Here is a 22978-nt window from a genome sequence, read left to right on the forward strand (position 1 = left end):
CTATGGGTTATGTGATTGTTGTCTAAAAAAAATATAAAAAAAATATACAGTACAGTCCAAAAGTTTGGAACCACCAAGATTTTTAATGTTTTTAAAAGAAGTTTCGTCTGCTCACCAAGGCTACATTTATTTAATTAAAAATACAGTAAAAAACAGTAATATTGTGAAATATTATTAAAATTTAAAATAACTGTGTACTATTTAAATATATTTGACAAAGTAATTTATTCCTGTGATGCAAAGCTGAATTTTCAGCATCATTACTCCAGTCTTCAGTGTCACATGATCCTTCAGAAATCATTCTAATATGCTGATTTGCTGCACAATAAACATTTATGATTATTTTCAATGTTGAAAACAGTTGTGTACTTTTTTTCAGGATTCCTTGATGAATAGAAAGTTCAAAAGAACAGCATTTATCTGAAATACAAAGCTTCTGTAGCATTATACACTACTGTTCAAAAGTTTGGGGTCAGTAAGAATTTTAATTTTAATTTTTTTGAAAAGAAATTAAAGAAATGAATACTTTTATTCAGCATGGATGCATTAAATCAATTAAAAGTGGCAGTAAAGACATTTATAATGTTACAAAAGATTAGATTTCAGATAAACACTGTTCTTTTGAACTTTCTATTCATCAAATAATCCTGAAAAAAATATTGTACACAAATATTTTGTACAATTGTACACATTAAATGTTTCTTGAGCAGCAGATCAGCATATTAGAATGATTTCTGAAGGATCATGTGACACTGAAGACTGGAGTAATGATGCTGAAAATTCAGCTTTGCCATCACAGGAATAAATTACTTTGTGAAATATATTCAAATAGAAAACAGTTATTTTAAATTGTAATAATATTTCACAATATTACTGTTTTTTTACTCTATTTTTAATTAAATAAATGTAGCCTTGGTGAGCAGACAAAACTTCTTTTAAAAACATTAAAAATCTTAGTGGTTCCAAACTTTTGGACTGTACTGTATATATATAAACATGTCTATAATTAAAGTTAAAATGATTGATACACACATCTTTTGAATGGAAATAAATAACACGTACTTTGGGTGTCTTGTGCATTATGTTTATTTTCATATAAAAGCAACAGAACTTAAATTACATCCAGTTTATCAGCGACACAGCGCACAAGTGAATCCCGAGAGAACTGTCCATCTTGCCTGCACTTTTTTCACTCCTCCCCTCACTGCAGCCGACTACTCTCGGCTGAACTCAAACAAGCCTCATGAAATATGAAACAAAGAACCAATCAGAACATGACACATGAACAGGGGGAGCACATGACAAGTTCACATGAAAGACATGAAAACATAAACTAAACTAAACCTAGAACAGACGTGACACTGCCTCACGGTGCAGCACTAAAGCAGATGAACCTTCTCCAAAACTTGTTTGATTGTCTTCTGCTTCAGGAAATACTTTATTCCTTAATCTGTTAATGTTCGTTTATACAATTATTCATTGTTCATGTTCGTTCACAGTGGATTAACTAATGTTAACAGAAAACTGTATTAGTAAATGTTGAAACTTACATTAAGGTTATTAAATGCTGTACTATATTGTCCATCATTGGTTCATGTTAACTATTGAAGTTAATGTTACAAATGAAAGATTATTGTAAAGTGTTAGTGAGTCGACAATGTGTCTGAAAACAACCGACATAAACACATTTGTCCCAGTGATCAAACCAAGAGTGACATTGACACGAAACAACCTTAAAGATGAAATGAACTGAATGTGTAAACTATAAATAGACTGATGATTTCAAAGATTGTATTGTTACAATGTCGTAGTATATTTAAATGAACAATGTGTGTTCTTTCTCTCCATGTTACCTGCACCTGGATATACCTGTTTATTTGTCAGCAAAAGTCTGCTGGATGAAGCTAAACATGTTAGTTGATCATCATAGATCTGAATCATTGTCTTTTCTCTTTCTGTCTTCAGTCTGAGTGAACACAGTATTACAGAGAAACAGTGTGTCATCCTGACTTCAGCTCTGAAATCAAACCCATCACACCTGAGAGAGCTGATCCTGAGTGATAATAAACTAGGAGACTCTGGAGTGAAAAACCTCAGTGATCTACTGATGAACCCACAATTCAAGTTGGAGAAACTAGAGTTAGTATCATTATACTGTATTTACTGTTTCGTTTATTTTAAGACAACAGAGCACAATTCACTTCATTTGTAGCACATCAAGATTCAGAAATGGTTTTAGTTAAAGGATTATTTCACTTTCAAATGAAAATTAGCTCAGGCTTTACTCACCCTCAAGCCATCCTAGGTGTATATGACTTTCTTCTTTCTGATGAACATAATCAAAGAAATATTAATAAATATCCTGATGCATCCGAGCTTTATAATGGCAGTGAACGGGATCAATGAATATAAGCTGAAGAAAGTGTCTCCATCCACATCCATCCATATGTGCTCCACACGGCTCCAACAATGCGTTTGTGTAAAAAAACAAAAAAAACAAACAAATGTATTATATATATATATATATATATATATATATATATATATATATATATATATATATATATATATATATATATTAGTGGTGTGCATAGATTCATTTTTTTAATCTAGATTAATCTACATTAAAATGGCTCATTTGAATTCTGCCGAAGACATTCAGAATATGTGAGCTAGCCAAATAATGACTAAAAGTAATCCGCCATTTTGTCCGACAAAGCAGACAGGAGTTAGAAGATTAACCTCGGTGGAGTTAAACTTGAAAAATTTTGTATATTGACATCTTTCCGCGTTTGAAACAACATTGATTCTCATGTTCATTCATGTTTATTTGATGCTATAAATGGATGATCGGTTTACGAGCCTCTTGAGCTGAGGCGCTTCAGCAATCTGTCACGACCATGGTCACGGCACATTATAGAGCAACAAAACGGGTTTTATTGTTTGAATTTCTTAAAAAAAAAAACTACACAGTTTTAAAGCTGGGACTTTGTTTAATATCATAAGTAACCTATTCTGTCTTGTCTGTCGACGTATTGTCAGTGTCCTCTTTGCTCCGTGATGCATTTATCACTGTGTGTGGCATCACAGCGTCACGGCCACGGCTTGTCAGACAAAGCAACAGTAACTAAGGGGGGCGGGTCTTTGCGAAGGGTCAGTTTGGCTAGGTATACATCTGCGCTAAAATATCAAGGTGAAAGTCATCTTAGCTTGTTTAGTGTAGACCCAGCTCCCAACCCAACTTTGAGAATAGATTAACAGCGATATTTTTTTTTATCGCCCGATAAGAGTCTCACGTTAATGCAGCACGTTAACGCCGATAACGGCCCACCACTAATATATATATATATATATATATATATATATATATATATTGTAATACCTCCCCTCTTTAAAAGATATTACTCTGAGGGGGTTCAACAGAAATTCAATCGGTACTGAAATTTAAAACCACTTCACCAAACAAATATACATTTTACTCTTCTTTATTCACACCAGTGCATATAATTGCCACAAAAATAAACCATAAGAAAAAAACTCTTTGTCTCTGCAGTCAATGAATGAAACTTATCGTCAATGATCAACTGTAGATGAGCTGGAATGATGAGCGATGAGATGAGTGTAAATCCACGATGTATTTTGAGAGCGACGCAATGATAAATCCAATGAGTGAGGAATGAAGACAGAAGACAGTCAGCGGCTTTTGGCGACTCTCCGGGAAACGCGGAGTTGATTAGGCCACGCACCGTAGCCTCGCTACCGCGTGGTCTTTTCCTTTTCAACTGCTCATGCTACCTTGGAGACGTGCACGAGTATTATTGCGACAGCAATGCAATTAAATATGAGGTAGGAGAAACAAAAGGAGTCCTTTATTGAGCGTAAACTCTCAACGAGTTCTCAACACAGGACATTAATACGAGTAGAATTAGGTAGCGTCAGTTCAACCACCCATGCGGTTTCCCTCTACCAAACAACTTGACCTGCTCGGAGGTAACTAGGGCTTATATATGGTAGCTATAGTGCGCTAGCGCCCTCAGGCAGCTCCAAGTGACATTACCTTTGACCCCGATATAACCCTTAATTCAATAAAAAGAAAAAATACACAAAAAAAAAACATGGTAACGTCTAGACTGTTACAATATATATATATATATATATATATATATATATATATATATATATATATATATATATATATAATATTTTATTATTATTATTATTATTATTACATTAATCATTTTGATTCTGTTTATTAGGATTTGTGGTCTGGTTTTAAGATGAGATATATAAAAGAGCATTTAACAAATATTTGTCATTTTCACAAACTGTTTATACTTTGGCCCTATACAACTTTTTTACACTTTTAAATATATTTAAAGGTGACCTATTATGCCCTATTTAACAAGATGTAAAATTAGTCTCTGATGTTCCCAGAGTGTGTATGCGAAGTTTTAGCTTAAAATACCCCACAGTTAATTTTTTATAGCATGTTAAAATTGCTACTTTCAGTGGTTGAGCAAAAACGAGCCATTTCAATGCGGTCCCTTTAATGCAAATGAGCTGCTACACTCAGCCTAAGAGGGCGGAGCTTCACGAGCTGATTCTCTGGTGTCAGGTTTCAGTCAGGACACACAATAATGTAAGAAACTGTGAATATATGCTGCATGGAGATAGAACAGGTATAGTTTAGTTAAATTACGGTTATAACTTATATTGCCTTCTTGTTTTTAATCTACTATATTAGTACAAGCCTGTTGAACCATCTGAATGAAGGCCAAAACTATACAGATGAGTTTTATGACGTTTATTGTACTTCACAGAAAAGATCCGTCCGTTTTCACTCCAGAAAATCTCTGTAAGAGCTTAATAAAACACTGCAAGTGTGCATTAAAATATTATCTATAAACTGTCTCTCTTATATTTGAATTATCACCAACATACATTGCGAATTACACAGAAACACTCGTTACAACTAACAGTAAACAAATATATAAAGACCTTATGCCTTTCGGATGGTGCTTAATAAACTTTATATCCGTAAATAAGCTCAGATGAACTGTAATAAAGTGACCTTACCTTCATTACTGTATCCAGTATCACTCTGGAGACTGTAAGCTAGATCACGAACAGTTTTTACTTGTATATCCTTGAGTAGCACATTTTAGCACAGTCTCTGTTTTGTATTGTCCCTTTGTATTGACATTCGTTCACTAAGCAGTCCGGTGTGAAATGATTCGCGCAGACACACTGTTACGGCTGGTGGTGTAGAGATGAGGCAGATCACGGATTTCCACAAACATATAACACTTTAATGAAAGCAAAGGCAGAGTACACCAAACTAGCAGTTAACATAAACAGAGAACGGACCAGGAGTGCAGGGAGTGAGTGCAATATATGGGGAGTGCTGACACTAGAGTCCAGGTGCAGGTGATGAGTGCTGATGAGGAGCTGACGAGGGAAGTGAGTGCAGGTGTGGAAACAGGAGGATACTGGGAAATGGAGTCCAGGGGAACAAGGGATCTGTAACAGTACCTCCCCCTCCCGGTAGGCGCGTCCTTGCGCCGTAGATGTAACAACCGGGAGGTGGGCGGGTGCCTGGAGACCTCAAACCGGAGCAGGGGGAGGAGTAGACTGGAGTGGAGGTCTCCAGGGCAGGTCCAAAAACCATGGCGGGTCAGGAGCCGAAGGCAGCCATGGCGGGTCAGGAGCCGAAGGCGACCATGGTGGGTCAGGAGCCGAGGGAGGCCATGGCGGGTCAGGTGCGGCGGGCAGCCATGGCGGGTCAGGTGCAGCGGGCAGACATGCAGCGGGCAGACATGGCGGGTCAGGTACAGCGGGCCGCCATGGCGGGTCAGGAGCCGAAGGCGGCCATGGTGGGTCAGGAGCTGAAGTCCTCACGCCGTCAAACCCAGTCGGCGCAGAAGGACCGGCGGGAGATGGCGGAACCAAAGGCTCTGCCGACCGAAGCGCAGCCGGGACTCCAGAAGGCCGCAGTGGAAGCAGTAGGACAGCCAACAAAAAGAACACCGGGGGGAGTGAGGAAGCCAACTGAAACTGAGGGACGGAGTGACGGAGCGGAGACGGAGGAGTGTAGTCCAGAGGGAAGGGCAGGCTGACGAGTGCACAAGGTGTGAGTGGAGGCAGGATGGATACTGGTGACGCTGGTGGACTGATGGGTAACGGTGGAGCAGAGGGAGGTTGGAGCCGGGGTGTAGGTAATCGCCCAGAGGTCCGAGGTGGAGATCTGGGCAAGGGGGCTTGAGGTGGAGGTTCCGTGTAAACAAAAATGGATGGAGGTGGGAGAGGGAGGCAGGGAGGGAAAACAGTGTTAGAGCTGGCGGGTTCAGAAACACAGTTCATAGGGGCAGTAAGCTCGGCGGCGGCTGGAGCGGCTGACTCGGCGGCGGCTGAGACTGGCGCTGCTTGCTCGGCGGCGGAGACTGGAGCGGCTTGTTCGGCGGCGGAGACTGGTGCTGCTTGCTCGGCGGCGGAGACTGGCGCTGCTTGCTCGGCGGCGGAGACTGGAGAACTTTGCTCAGCGGAGACTGGAGAACTTGGCTCGGCGGAGACTGGAGAACTTGGCTCGGCGGAGACTGGAGAACTTGGCTCGGAGGCGGCGGCTGGAGCTGAGGGCTCGTAGGCGGCGGCTGGAGCTGAGGGCCAGTTCATTCCCTCAAATACAATTAAGATCCCCACAGGCACTGGAGCTGGCTCTGGAGATACTGGAGCGGGCTCTGGAGATACTGGAACGGGCTCTGGAGATACAGGAGCGGGCTCTGGAGATACTGGAGCGGGCTCTGGAGATACTGGAGCGGGCTCTGGAGACACTGGAGTGGGCTCTGGAGATACTGGAGCGGGCCCTGGAGATACTGGAGCGGGCTCTGGAGAGACTGGAGCCGCTTTCTTCCTCCTCCTCCGCTTACTGGGCCCAGTAGAGGAATGTGGGTCCAGCATGGGGCAGGCAGGGAGTTTGCTGGAGGGGTATGCGGAGGAAGACGGAGGTTGACCGACTGGCCCGGCCAACCGTGTTTCTGGATGGACTGGACGACAACACTTAATTTTAAGCACCAACTGTATTATTATTAACTCTATTATTACCATTTTATATGTTCATATCTGATTCTACCTTCATCATGTGATATAGTTCAGATGTGTGTGTGTGGAAATGATGCGTTGTGACCAGAGGCGTATCCTTCGTTTCAGAAGTGAGCGGGACAGAAATGTTGGGTGTAATATGGGTTTTTGTCTGACCTTTGTCTAATTAAAAAGATTTTTTTTTCTTTTATCTCTTGCTTTTAATAAGAAATCAAATACACTGCTGAACAATAACCAGCATCTAACATTTTCCCCCTATATTTTTGATAATTTTATGATTAGTTTATGTTTTCCTAAAAATTACTATTAAAACTCTGAAAAATCCCATTGACTTTCATTGATGAATGTTCAGATGAGCCAAAATTGTTCAAACTCCAACTGACAGAATTGAAATTTAAACACACTGAAGCCTGTTAGACTCAATTAAACTGACATTCTGTGTACTATTACTAATTCATTGAAACTCATTTCATCTATCTATCTATCTGACCATTTCTATCTATCTACCTCATAGTAACCACCCAGAATACCCTAGAAACCGCATAGCAACACCTTAGCAACCACTCAGAGTACCTTAGCAACTACATAAAACTCTTGCAACCACTCACAGTACGCTTACTTATTTTATCTAGTTTTCATTTGAAAGTGAACTAATCCTTTAACGGGTTTGCATGTGTATCAGTAAAAGAGCATTAAACTTAGAAGCATTTTAAATTTTGTGGCTGTAAAATAGTTTCATATACTGGAATCTGACAAATCTTTGCTGTAAAACAAGACAGAAGTGAGAACAGACTGAAAAACAGTGTAACAAATTGTCATGAATGGCTGGTTGTAATGAAGATCACGATGATGGAGAATACAGTAACACTGTCTTTAATCACAAATCTAACATGTAGGAGAGATAAAACACAATTTTATATTAATCCACAGTGATAAATTCATTTATTTTTGGGAGTGAGGATGGATCCAGACTTGGATTGTAACTAGTATCCTCAAATGCTCCTGTCTTGGTTTGTTTGTTTATATAATTAATTTTCCATGTTTTTTCTGGTTTATTAGTGACTGTATTACATTTATTCATGATTAATTTAACTCACACATGAACTGAACATGGATTTCAGTCATTTTCTCTTTCTGTCTTCAGTCTGTATGAATGCAGTATTACAAAGAAACAGTGTGTGATCCTGACTTCAGCTCTGAAATCAAACCTGTCACACCTGAGAGAGCTGATCCTGAGCTGGAATAAACTAGGAGACTCTGGAGTGAAAAACCTCAGTGATCTACTTATGAACCCACAATTCAAGCTGGAGAAACTACGGTTAGTATCATTATACTATATTTACGGTTTAATTTATTTTAAGTCAACAGGGCACAATCACATCATGTGTAGCGCTGCATCTCCATCTGAAGAAAGATTCAGAAATGGTTTTAGTTAAAGGATTAGTTCACTTTCAAATAAAAATTAGCTCAGGCTTTACTCACCCAGCAGATTATTATATAAATATTTGTTGTCATTTTCACAAGCTGTTTATATTTAGGCCCTATACAACTTTTTTACACTTTTAAATATTTTTGACTATTATTTTGCATTTTAAACATATTTTAAGCACCAGGTGTATTATTATTTACTTTATTATTACTATTTTATATGTTCATATCTGATTCTACCTTCATCATGTGATATAGTTCAGATGTGTGTGTGTGGAAATGATGCGTTGTGACCAGAGGTGTATCCATCATTTCGGAAGTGAGCAGGACAGAAATGTTGGGTGTAATATGGGTTTTTATCTGACCTTTGTCCAATTAAAAGATTTTTTTTTTCTTTCCTTATCTCTTGCTTTTAATAAGAAATCAAATACACTACTGAACAATAACCAGTATCTAATATTTTCCCCCTATATTTTTGTTAATTTTATGATTAGTTTGTTTTCCTAAAAATTACTATTAAAACTCTGAAAAATCCCATTGACTTTCATTGATGAATGTTCAGATGAGCCAAAGTTGTTCAAACTCCAACTGACAGAATTGAAATTTAAAAACACTGAAGCCCGTTAGACTCAATTAAACTGACATTCTGTGTACTATTACTAATTCATTGAAACTCAAACTCATTTAATCTATCTATCTGACCATTTCTATCTATCTACCTCATAGTAACCACCCAGAATACCCTAGCAACCGCATAGAAACTAACCAGAACACCAGAGCAAACCGCCAGAATATCCTAACAACCACATAGCAACACCATAGCAACCACTCAGAGTACCTTAGCAACTACATAAAACCCTTGCAACCACTTAGAATACGCTATCTTATTTTATCTAGTTTTCATTTGAAAGTGAACTAATCCTTTAACGGGTTTGCATGTGTATCAGTAAAAGAGCATTAAACTTTGAAGCATTTTAAACTTTGTGGCTGTAAAATAGTTTAATATGCTGAAATCTGACAAATCTTTGCTGTGAAACAAGACAGAAATGAGAACAGACTGAAAAACAGTGTAACAAATTGTTATGAATGGCTGGTTGTAATGAAGCTCACGATGATGGAGAATACAGTAACACTGTCTTTAATCACAAATCTGACATGTAGGAGAGATAAAACACAATTTTATATTAATCTACAGTGATAAATTCAGTTATTTTTGGAAGTGAGGATGGATCCAGACTTGGATTGTAACTAGTATCCTCAAATGCTCCTGTCTTGGTTTGTTCGTTTATATGATTAATTTTCCATGTTTTTTCTGGTTTATTAGTGACTGTATGACATTCATGATTCATTTACACATGAACTGAACATGGATTTGAGTCATTTTCTCTTTCTGTCTTCAGTCTGAGTGACTGCAGTATTACAGAGGAACAGTGTGTCATCCTGACTTCAGCTCTGAAATCAAACCTGTCACACCTGAGAGAGCTGATCCTGAGCTGGAATAAACTAGGAGACTCCGGAGTGAAAAACCTCAGTGATCTACTGATGAACCCACAATTCAAGCTGGAGAAACTACGGTTAGTATCATTATACTATATTTACGGTTTAATTTATTTTAAATCGACAGGGCACAAGTCACATCATTAGTAGCGCTGCATCTCCCTCTGAAGAAAGATTCAGAAATGGTTTTAGTTAAAGGCTCAGGCTTTACTCACCCTCAAGCCATCCTAGGAGTGTATGACTTTCTGATGAACATAATCAAAGAAATATGAATAAATATCCTGACGCATCCGAGCTTTATAATGGCAGTGAACGGGATCAATGAGTATAAGCTGAAGAAAGTGTCTCCATCCACATCCATCCATCATAAATATGTGCTCCACACGGCTCCAACAATTAATTTGTGTAAAAAAAAAAAAAAAAAGTATTATAAATATATATATATAATTGTTACAATACAGGGGAGGTCGGAGACACAGGTACAGTTTACGATGTTTATTGAGACAACCAGAGCAGTATGCAGGTGAGTGAAAGCAGACAGCAGTTTCCAGACAGATTATATATCAAGACAGTGATACTTGACTTGATCTTCACACCAGATTCAATGAGGACAGAGAGACGTGGAGCAGGAGCAACACAGAGACTCTCACGGAGGTCTGGAGAGCACAGAGAATCTAGGAGACACACTGGAGACAGGTAAGTAGTCCATAAGGTAAGCATTCAGGTTAGTATGCGTTAATGAGACTGGACAATGACTGACTGTGTCTTTTATAGTGCTGCTGATTGGGCTGGTGATGAGTGTCAGGTGCATGTGATAGGTACTCTGGTGAGGGAGTGCGAAGTGATTGGCTGGGTGCAGAGCCTGGTGTGTCTGTGACAATATTATTATTATTATTATTATTACATTAATAATTTTGATTTAGTTTGATTATTAGGATTTGTGGTCTGGTTTTAATACTATTCATCAAGAAACTATGACACTATTAATAGTAACCATTGTAAAAAGCAATTCAAAAGATTATGCCTGTTATATCAAAAGTATGACTTTACAAAAGTACTTTACAAAAAATAAAACAGCATAAATATAAGAAGATGAGATAAATAAAACGGCATTTAACAAATATAAAAATTCAAATTTAAACACACTGAAGGCTGTTAGACTCAATTAAACTGACATTCTGTGTACTATTACTTATTCATTGAAACTCATTGAAACTCATTTCATCTATCTATCTATCTGACCATTTCTATCTATCTACCTCAGTAACCACCCAGAATACCCTAGAAACCGCATAGCAACACCTTAGCAACCACTCAGAGTACCTTAGCAACTACATAAAACCCTTGCAACCACCTAGAGTAACCCAACTTTTTTTTTTATCTAGTTTTCATTTGAAAGTGAACTGATCCTTTAACGGGTTTGCATGTGTATCCGTAAAATGAGCATTAAACTTTGAAGCATTTTAAACTTTGTGGCTGTAAAATAGTTTCATATACTGGAATCTGACAAATCTTTGCTGTGAAACAAGACAGAAGTGAGAACAGACTGAAAAACAGTGTAACAAATTGTCATGAATAGCTGGTTGTAATGAAGCTCACGATGATGGAGAATACAATAACACTGTCTTTAATCACAAATCTAACATGTAGGAGAGATAAAACACAATTTTATATTAATCCACAGTGATAAATTCACTTATTTTTGGGAGTGAGGACGGATCCAGACTTGGATTGTAACTAGTATCCTCAAATGCTCCTGTCTTAAGTTTCCATGTTTTTGCTGGTTTATTAGAGACTGTATGACATTTATTAATGATTCATTTAACTCACACATGAACTGAACATGGATTTGAGTCATTTTCTCTTTCTGTCTTCAGTCTGAGTGGATGTAGTATTACAAAGAAACAGTGTGTCATCCTGACTTCAGCTCTGAAATCAAACCCATCACACCTTAGAGAGCTGAACCTGAGCTGGAATAATCTAGGAGACTCAGGAGTGAAGCACTTATGTGACATACTGAAGGATTCACACTGTAAACTGGAGAGATTGAGGTCAGTAACATCTTCACATACAGGAATCAAAATGCTTAAAATCACTTTAACAGTTTAAACTAAAACACTTTATACTTAATATCTCACAATGAGTCTGAGTTCACATTATATTGGTGTAAAATTCTTCACCTTAATGATTTGTTTATGATATAATCTCTTTTCCTCTGTTTGTGTCTTTCTAGTCTACATCACTGTGGCATTACAGATGTTTCTTCTTTAACTCCGTCTTTGATTAACTCAAAAGCACTGCAGTTTTTAAAAGATCTTGATCTGAGTTTCAATATGATAGGAGACTCAAAGCAGAGGCTCAGTGACGTGTTACGTGACTCAAACTGTGTCCTGAGGTGAGGAAACATCACTGTGATATTAAAGAGATCTTCATTTACCTCTGATATGTGAACAAACATTTCAAATATTCGTGAAAGGAAATTATCATTAATCTTTACTGTAACAAAGGGTTTGTGAAAGAGCAAAATGTGAAGTTATTAAAATGTTCAACACAAAGGAGGAAAGAGAACAAGCACACTGTCACAGCTTTATTCAACAACTCCTGCTTTATTAACTGTCAGTAGTGAATCATTTCAGTTTTACTTTGACAAGCAACATGTCACACTACTTTACACTCACAGTTATTTACTAAGAGCCCTACAAACATGTTTAAAGTAGAAGACAAAAGGCTTTAACTAAAGGTTTGTGTTTTAATTTTGAATCCCAAGTAATGATTCTGGACTTTAAAAAACCATTACTTTGTGTTAATGTGTATCGTCCACCTAAATATCACAAAGATTTTATTGAGGATTTTTCTAATTTCCTCTCTCATATTATTTCTATGTCTGATTCGATTTTAATTGTCGGAGATTTTAATATTCACGTTTGTTGCCCAGGAAAACCTTTAGTAGAAGAGTTTCTTGGAATGTTGGACTCATTTAATTTGACAAATTGTGACTGGTAGTACTCATGAAAGGGGTCATTCTCTTGATCTTGTTCTATCATTAGGAGTTTCTGTATGTGATCTTGATGTCATGGTAAACAGTTTTTCAGATCACTGTCCAGTAGTATTTAATGTAAAGCTTCCAAGTATATGTCAATCCTCTTCTCTGCCTGCTAAACTTTATTGCATTATTTCTCCCTCAATGACATCGGTATTCTTAAATGGTTATATTGCTGCTCCATTAATCCCTTGGATTGAGTCTGCACCACCTTCTACTGATCCAGTAGAATTAATTACAACATTTAACTCTGTCTGTTCTAACATTTTAGATCTTGCTGCACCATATAAAAAGGAAAAAAGAGTCAATACGCAACCTTGGCTGAATGAACAGACTAGAGCTCTAAGGCAGGAATGTAGAAGAGCTGAAAGAAAGTGGAACAAAGATAAACTGCATATTTCACTTCAAATTTTGAGGAATAGTTTGATTAAATATCAAAAAGCTGTAAAGCACTTTAAAGAAAGCTATTTTGCTAATATCATTGCTAATAGCTCTGAGTCCCCTCGAGAGTTATTTACTGTGGTCAACAGACTTCTTTGTCCTAGAATGAAATGAACTTTGACTCCTACTAGCAACATGTAACCTATTTGCTAAATTTTTTGTTGAGAAGATTAAACTTCCTATTTTATCTAAGAATTTAGAGAAAGTAGTTTTTAGACAATTAACTACTTATTTAACTAAGCATAATATTTTAGATAAATTCCAATCAGGCTTTAGATGTAGACATAGCACTGAGTCAGCACTCTTAAGGGTAGTGAATGATCTGTTGCTCATAAGTGATACAGGGAACCATGCTGCTTTAATACTGTTGGATCTCTCTGCAGCGTTTGATACGATTGATCATTTGATTCTTTTGAACCGGTTAAAGCAGTTTGTTGGGATACAAGGCACGATTCATTCATGGTTTGCTTCTTACTTAGAGCAAAGAACTTTTATAGTGAAGGTTTGTAATTTCTCATCACATTCAGAACATCTTACTAGTGGGGTTCCCCAGGGGTCCATTCTGGGCACTATTTTGTTTTTAATATATATGCTCCCATTGGGATTAATCTTCAAAAATGTGGTATCTCGTATCACGTATACGCGGATGACACACAGATCTACTTGCCTCTAAAACCTAATTGTACTGATTCTTGTGCTACACTCCGTAGATGTTTGGATGAAGTTAAAGATTGGATGGCAGATAATCTGGTACAGTTAAATGAACGTAAAACGGAAATTATGATTTTTGGCCGGTCAGCGTTGAACAAGGCGGAAATTGACATATTAGGTCCATGGGCTTGTCATTTGCAGGACAGAGTGAAAAATCTGGGAGTCATCTTTGATTCATCTCTAAAATTTGACAGTAAAATAAAAACTGTAGTTCGGAATTGTTTCTTCTATCTGCGGGAAATAGCTAAGTTAAAATCAATTCTGTCAACTAGCGACTTAGAAAACGTCATCCATGTTTTTATTTTCTCCTGGATAGATTACTGTAATGCTATTTGTTCTGAAACCTGTCAAACTTATGTTGCACGTCTCCAACTTGTACAAAATGTGGCAGATAGAATGCTTATGAAGGCTAAGAGGACTGATCATGTTACTCCGCTGTTGTCTTCATTAGGCTGGCTTCCAGTGTATTACAGGATCCAATTCAAAGTCTTTACGTATGTTTTTAAGGCATTACATGGAATGGCCCCAGAATATTTGGTGGAGCTCATTAAGCCATACAAATCACATTTAATGTTGAGATCTTCAAATAAATTTTTATTAGTGATCCCAAGAGTACGTTTTAAATCAAAAGGAGATCGTGCGTTTGCTGTCACTGGTCCAAGACAATGTAATATGCTTCCCTTAGAGGTTAGATCGTCCTCTACACTGGGTATCTTTAAGAGTCACTTAAAATTACATTTGTATTCTCTGGCGTTTTAACTTTTCATAGAAGTATTTATTATCAATGATGAGGATTATTATCGATGATGTGTTTTGTTGTGTTGTTTGTCTATTTGTATTTTAATTATTGATTTTGTTTACTATGTACAGCACTTTGGAGCTACATAGTAGCCTGGAAAGTGCTTTATAAATAAATAAATACAATACAATACAATAATTCAGAATAACTTTTGTATTTGCTCCCTGTGGTTTATTCCATACTCCGTACACTCATTAGTTTCTTCTTTACAGTCACTCAATAGGAGTCACACCAACACAAACACACAAACATATCAACATGATTTAAATTATATTTACACAAATACACAAATACTCTGCAAAATCACGTAAAGTCAGTAATTAATCTGATTACAGGATTTTAATGTAACTTTTTACTCAAAAAACAGTAATTGAAATATAGTAATTCATTTTCACTTTGTTCCACTGAACACTGATTGTTTTCTCTTCTGTTTCACCTTACAGTGTAAATAATCAATCACCAAAGGTCTCTGGATTGTTTAAATCATGGTTTAAATCTGTGAAATCATCATGAGAGGAGCAGAAATCATCAGGTGATCCACAGAAGAGTCTCACTACTGTGTCTATGAGGAGAAATAAATGTGTGATTAATGTGTAAATGTGTTTCATACAGATGGAAAAGACTCAGACTTTACAATGAAATAAAGCACCATGTGTATTAGAAACATGTGATCCTGAATTATTAATGTTGTTTTATTATTCAGACAAATTAAGGTTTTGGTAGATATTAAACAAAACCATATGAGTGATCTTTAGGATTGTTGAGAAAGAAATCATGCTGGGCTGCGAAAGCATTGTGAGCTCAGCTGATCCGGCTTCCAGTATGAATGAAATTACATTAGTGTTTAGCTCTCCAAATTGCTAATATCACCTCAGTTTGGGTAAAAATAAAATAAATAAATAATAATACTAAAATACTTTGTAACATAGTAACTTGAATAGTTTTATTTAGTTTTTATTAAGTTTTTCTAACTACTTATAAGTCTCTTCTAACTCTCATCTACTTATTTACTCTTACTTGAGTCATATTATGTTTTAGTACTTCTACATGTACTCAAGTAAATTATTTCTTAAGTAGCATTACTTAAGTAAATTTTTTTCTGTACTCTTCCCACCACTGGATGCAGCATGTGTAAGCACTGTGAGATGCTGTTGTGACATCACAATCATGTTACATTGTGGCCTCTGTCAAAATCGAGGGGTCTATCCAAATAAATTGTCCTTGTCCACTTGACGAAGTTGAATCACTTAAGAATGCAGCAGGGATTCCCCCGATGGGAAGTTAAACACAGACAGTTTTAGGGCTGTACATTAATTGAAATCCTAATAAAACCACGATGCAAGCATACAGAAAGCATGATTTTTTTTTTTTTTTCACACCAGCGCCCGCAGTGTGTAATCTGAATGCAGCACGCCTAAATCCAGCATGAGAACAGAACAGACCAGGTTTATCATTACGACATGGAAGAAAGCAAAGAAACAGGGAAGGCGAATTCAGGCCATGATAAGGACTGGACCCAAAAAAAATCCACATCTGTAGATGGGAATATTTTGGATACTGGAGAGATGAGAGCCAGGCAATTTGCAAGACACAGCTAGATTTGATTGAGTTTGACAAGGGCCAAATTGTTATAGCTAGACGACTGAGTCAGAGCATCTCCAAAACTGCAGCTCTTGTGGGGTGTTCCCGGTCTGCAGTGGTCAGTGTCTATCAAAAGTGCTCCAAGGAAGGAACAGTGGTGATAAGGTGGCATAACAAGAGATTTATAAGCATTTTTTTGCAGGCTGGTCATTTTTTGACTGGGAACACTATGAGTGTGATAGGGTTTTCAACACAGCACAAGTGTTAAAGAAGTTTCATCTTTTCTCAATAGTGTGTGTATCTGCTGGTGAAATCAAAGATCTGATGGAGTGTTTTGGGGGAAAAAGGTTTATTAGCACAGAACTGAGATTGAGTTTGTTGGAACAATACTGAACATCTGCTGAACTCAAGTACATCTGTCCTCTGTGATCATTAGATGAGTAGCTCTGTACAATATTTTGCTCTCATTTATGGACATTTCAATTCATAACATACAATCCATGCACAACGTACTACACCATCATGTACTCTATTCAGCCATAAATTAACACCATAAATGAACTTGCCCAAGCTTGACTGATTTAATTCACAATTTGTGTATTGTTGACTGGTTAGGCTTCCGTTCTGATCTCCTCATATTCTCACTGCAGGTCTTTTCCATTCACCTTCTCTCACAAGCTATCATTTATACTTGATTTGTTACGGCTATGCATGGAGAAATAATAGACTCACATTAAACATTAGCTATTTAACTTATGTGCAAAATTGGAATATGGCATAAAACAATTATGGAAAAAGCAGAATTTCCATGTGTTCAAGAGAACAGAATTGTCACTTCCTGGGAAGTTGGTGCAAAATATCAGTAATAAAAATGTAAGTTGCTGCAACTGGCTCTTTTTTTCCTTCATCATAAAGGAGTTGCGTCTCAGAGCAGCAGATGAAACACAATAAACGCTGTCATGTTCTCTTGCATTCGGATGCTCACGTGAGACACTTCTGGAGGGAATTAAACCAAATCATTCTGATGACAGACTTTGGCTCAGGCATTTCAGAACCAACAAACCAACATTTGAGATGCTGAGATTCGATTGGTCCGCTGGTTAGTCCAGTTATCCAATCACAGCCTCTGTTGGCCAGGTAAGTGAGCTTCTGTTACGCATCGAGGGATTTATTTGGTAAATGTTTTTCCATCGTAGCTTCCATCATAGTCTTCTTATCGGATAACACAATTATCTGCCTCAGTTGAGTTCATGTTTTTTATGCACATTTTTAGAATTTATGTGCATCTTGGCATTTCCATACAACACTTTTTATTGCAATATCCCAAAGTTCGCATATAAAAATGTGGATGTAAACGAATGCCACTGCACACAGTTAACATGTTTAATGTAGCTGTGCACAAAGATGTAGAAGCAAATGATCTTGGACAATGACACTTCAGTTCATCTGAATTTCACACTATTGACTCTTGCTCTCTACGACAACTTTTGGCGACATTTCCTTCGATGAGACAGCAGAGCGCTGGATGTGACGAAACTCCTTCCACATGGCGGGCAGCGGTGCGGCTTCTCTCCGGTGTGAACTCTCTCGTGTATTTTCAGGTTCCCTGACTGACTCAAGCTCTTGTCACAATGTGAGCACTTGTAGGGTTTCTCTCCCGTATGGACCTTCTGATGCTCTTTCAGATATTTGGCTCTAGAGAAGCTGTTCCCGCACACCGAGCACATGTGAGCTTTCTCGCCGCTGTGTATTTTCTGGTGCTCTTTCAGGTAGCCCAGCTGCGAGAACATCTTTCCACAGAAAGAGCACAAGAAAAGCTTCTGGTGAATTTTCTGGTGGATCTTCAGGTGCTTCGCTGAGATGAAGCTTTTCCCGCACTGGCCGCAGCTGAACGGTCTCTCTCCCGAGTGCGAGTGCTGGTGGTTTTTGAGGATGGTGGCCTGCGTGAAGCTCTTCCCACACTCGTGACACGTGAACGGACGCTCTCCGGAGTGAATGCGCATGTGGTTCTTAAAGTGTCCTTTGCGTATGAAGCTCTTGGCGCACAGCAGGCAGGTGAAAGGCTTCTCTCCGGTGTGGATCCGGATGTGGTTCTCCAGGCTCTCTTTGCGTGTGAAGCTCTTCCCGCAGTGAGGACAGCTGAACGGCTTCTCTCCGGTGTGTGTTTGCAGGTGTCTCTTCAGATCTGCGTTTTTGAAGAAGCTGCTGCCGCACTGCAGACAGGTGAAATCACGCTCTCCGGTGTGAATTTTGATGTGGCTTTTGAGGTTCACTTTGAGTGTGAAACACTTCCCACACTGAGGGCAGATGAATGGTGGTTTTTTGGCTCCTGTTCTTTTCTGGGAGAAATCGCTTTCGGACTGTGACAGCTTTTCTCCTGTTATGACCTTCTGAGGTCTCTGATACTGATGATCCTCCTCCACTACATTCAGTTCTTCACACTCCACTTTCACTTCCATCATGTCTAAAATCAATTCAGACAAATAAGAAACACAAGTGACCCACAGTTTCATGGCAGAAAGAAAGAGGGCTCCAGATGAACACATGAACTGATCCTGGCACCAGTTAAAATTACAATAGTCATATTAAAGCTGCAAGCAGCATTTATCGGGGTTCAAGCTTTTAAGATCTTTATGCCATTTATGGTGTTAGGTTCTAGGCTGACACGAAAGCATTTAAGATTTATAGGCTTTTGGATGGAGATACATTTCTGAATGATCCTGTTATGGCTATCCAAATGATAAAGTTCAACCGTTTTTGATAATTATTGACCTAAAAAATCTAGAGAATTGTACTACAGTGGTTTTGAGGTTGAGTGAAATACCTAGGATCTTAAGGCAAACCTATTGAGAATGAGGAGATTCAACATATGCTATGAATATAGTTTATGTGTGATACGTAGCGCCACCTGGTGGCTGATTTCTTTCATACTTCACACAGGCTGCTAGAGTCAAGAGTCAAAGAGGTGCACCAAGTTTCGTTTTGATCAGCCTCCATTATCCTGGTCAAACTAGTTTTCAAACTTCTTAGGCCAATGGCAGCCAATGGCTCCTAACAGGATTAAGAAACCAAAATAATCGATATGGGAAAATTACATCGGTTAGAGGTTCTGAATTTCGGTTTCGATTACTTTTTGATTAATCGTCCAGCCCTAATCGAAATTCTTTTAATAACATTTTGCCAGGAAGGTCTCTAGATGATGTATATCAAGTTTCGAGTGAATCGGACAAACAGCCTATGAGGAGTTGGAAAATGTAGATTTTTCAAAAAATTCAAAACGCAGAAAAGTTTTAATAGCGGAAATGAAGATATATGTTTTGTTTGTCTTGAGCCAAGGATTCCAATGATATAAGATGGAGTAAAACGGCACTTTTTTTTACATTGATAATGGAAAAGCTCCACCATGGATTTGAACTTGACATTGGTAAGTTATATTTTCCAGAGTTTGAGGAAAAATGTAAATAAATTCAAAACATTTTGAACTGCTGAAAGGATCTTGGACATACCATTTTCTTGGCCTCCACTTTAGTTAGTTTGAAAAAGACATACAGGATGTAATACATTTTAAGATGTTTTTTAGTAGATTTAATAATTATGAGCATAGTTAATAGGACAAGGGATGATTAAGAATGGTCATCTGAGTGTATTACTTTTAAAAAATGTTTCAGATAACTGTGGCAAAACGCTCCTCTTCAATGGAGAAGATGATCACAAGGTTCCTTCTACATCTAGAGCACTCTTGGATGGTGACATGTTCAGAGTTGTGGAAAGAATGATTGGACATACATTTATTAATGGAGGTCCACTCTACTCTGGACTTAGTCCAGCTTTCTTCCTCCTTTTAACTGGCAGAAAGGATGATACTCCTGTTTTGGAATTGAAGGACTGTCCTGATATGGATGTGATTGAAGTGGTTTCCCTTGTATGTATATCTTTTTTCATATATAAAAAAATGTATACATTTCAAGTTTTACCTTTTCACACTTTGTATAAATCATAGCTGGAAAGCCAGAATGAACTGAATCAGAGTGAAACAGAAAATATCAACAACCTGGCCATCAACTGGGATTTGCCAGCAGTCAGCAACAGAAGATGGTTGGCAGAAACCAATCTCCACCATGGGGTATGTTCTATCTTGGCATATAAAGGTGGAAGCATGTGTTAATGGCATTTGGGAATTTGTATCTCAACCTCTACATAAGACTACTAACAAGTAATTAGGACAAAAGCTTCAATCTTTGATTATGGCTTGCATAGCATTTGTACAGTTTATGGCTCATTTCTAGGTTATTGGTCGACGTGAAAAACAGATTGCTCAGCTGCGGAGGGGACTCAAAGATACAGGTGTTTTGAGAATGATAAAAGAACGACCCAGTTTAGCTGCAGTGCTGTTTCCCAGATCTTCTGCACTAGTGCTGGAACCAGAGGTAGTTAGTCTGTTCAACTTTTTAAAAATGCTTTTATACACTGTTACACAAAAAGAGATATTGGTAGACTTTTAACTAATGGTGTGTTCAAGTCATGTCGGAAAGATCGTATTTACGAGCTGAACGCACATGAACGCCACCACAATGTCGTAAATACGAGTGGGAAGCTCAGGATTTTCTGTAAGCTCCGATCTGTACGAGTTAGGGGCTTGTCAGTGAGAAACATGGCGAAATACCACAACACTTAGGTACAGTGGTATGCGAAAGTTTGGGAACCCCTTGCAGAATCTGAAAATGTGAATAATTTTAACAAAATAAGAGATCATACAATATGCATATTTTTTATTTAGTTCTGTCCTGAGTAAGATATTTTACATAAAAGATGTTTATATGTAATCCACAAGACAAAAAAGTAGCTGGATTTATTAAATTAACCCCATTCATAAGTATATGAAGCATTGATTCTCAATACTGTGTGTGGTTACCTGATGATCCACGACTGTTTTTATGTTTTGTGATGGTTGTTCATGAGTCTCTTGTTTGTCCTGAGCAGTTAAACTGAGCTCTGTTCTTCAGAAAAATCCTCCAGCTCCTGCAGATTCATCAGTTTTCAAGCACTTTTGCATATTTGAACCCTTTCCAGCAGTGGCTGCATGATTTTGAGATCCATCTTTTCACACTGAGAACAACTGAGGGACTCAAACTCAACTATTAAAAAAGGTTCAAACATTCAGTGATGCTCCAGAAGGAAACACGGTGCATTAAGAGCCGAGGGGTGAAAACTTTTGAACAGGATGAAGAAGTCCAAATTTTTCTTATTTCACTTGAATATCAGTTTTTAATTTAGTACTGCCCTTCAGAAGCAACAGAAGATACTTGCATGTTTCCCGGGAGACAAATTAAGTACAATTTACCTTGATATTTGAATTCAAAAAGTTTTCACCCCCTGACTCTTAATGCATCGTGTTTCCTTCTGGAACATCAGTGAATGTTTGAACCTTTTTTAATAGTTGAGTTTGAGTCCCTCAGTTGTTCTCAGTGTGAAAAGATGGATCTCAAAATCATGCAGCCACTGCTGGAAAGGGTTCAAATATGCAAAAGTGCTTGAAAACTGATGAATCTGCAGGAGCTGGAGGATTTTTCTGAAGAACAGCTCAGTTTAACTGCTCAGAACAAACAAGAGACTCATGAACAACCATCACAAAACAAACAGTCGTAGATACCACACACAGTATTTACCTGGATGAAGTATTTTAATAAATTCAGCTACTTTTTTGTCTTGTGGACTATATATAAACATTTTTTGTAAAATATCTTACTTAGGACAGTACTAAATAAAAAAATAACATGCAATTTGTATGATCTCTCTTATTTTGTTAATAATTTTAACATTTTCACAGATTCTGCAAGGGGTTCCCAAACTTTCGCATACCACTGTATTTAGCAATGACATCGTCAGGCTTTTAGTTAGTTTGTGTAATTCACAGAAGGCACACCGCTATCATACTCCGATGAAAGTGACTTGAACGCACCTACCGTCATACACTCGACTTCCCAGGAGAACTTGAACGCACCATAAAATTGATCTTTGCCAAGCACAGTGATTTGAGTTGGCTGTGACAAAGCAATTTAGATTTAATTGATGCTTGATATGTGCCTAATTGAGATCACTTTTGCTTGTAAAAACTTATGCATTGCTTTGGCAACTGTATGGAAGCTATTGCACTAAATCAATTATGTAATTTTCTGTAATACATTAAACATATAGCCCAATTGGGGGGCTGTTTGTAATAAAAACACTAGGTCATTGGATGAATTACATTTTTGCTACCTTTTGTTAAGGCTTGTATTCAGTGCTGCCATCTTTGTATTAGATGATACTTAGGAGAGTCATCTGGCCAGAACCTGATAGCGATGATGAAGCCCCTCTGAACCTGGAGCAATCCTGTGACACGACCG

At 37.8% G+C, this 22978-nt stretch overlaps 2 protein-coding genes across 4 annotated transcripts in view; one reads left to right on the plus strand and one right to left on the minus strand.

The window, feature by feature from the left end:
* The window catches only part of LOC137003672 (NLR family CARD domain-containing protein 3-like), a 38635-nt gene extending 23009 nt beyond the window's left edge, over window positions 1-15626 (plus strand). The window contains exons 12-17 of one of the 3 annotated variants that reach the window (XM_067363904.1): window positions 1966-2139; window positions 8240-8413; window positions 9924-10097; window positions 11898-12071; window positions 12254-12415; window positions 15455-15626. In XM_067363904.1, coding sequence (XP_067220005.1) covers window positions 1966-2139; window positions 8240-8413; window positions 9924-10097; window positions 11898-12071; window positions 12254-12415; window positions 15455-15524 — 928 coding nt within the window. In that variant the 3' untranslated portion in view covers window positions 15525-15626. Of the gene's footprint in view, window positions 1-1965; window positions 2140-8239; window positions 8414-9923; window positions 10098-10619; window positions 10716-11897; window positions 12072-12253; window positions 12416-15454 lie in introns of those variants that run through there. The other 2 variants (XM_067363906.1, XM_067363905.1) reach the window with 2 other exon arrangements.
* Window positions 15627-18067: 2441 nt separating this feature from the next.
* LOC137003837 (oocyte zinc finger protein XlCOF6-like) lies at window positions 18068-19051 on the minus strand. The gene has a single exon (XM_067364096.1). The coding sequence runs from the start codon at window positions 19049-19051 to the stop codon at window positions 18068-18070; it is 984 nt and encodes a 327-aa protein (XP_067220197.1).
* Window positions 19052-22978: the final 3927 nt, after the last annotated feature.

Source organism: Chanodichthys erythropterus, chromosome 16, assembly GCF_024489055.1.
Source record: "Chanodichthys erythropterus isolate Z2021 chromosome 16, ASM2448905v1, whole genome shotgun sequence".
Classification (NCBI taxonomy): domain Eukaryota; kingdom Metazoa; phylum Chordata; class Actinopteri; order Cypriniformes; family Xenocyprididae; genus Chanodichthys; species Chanodichthys erythropterus.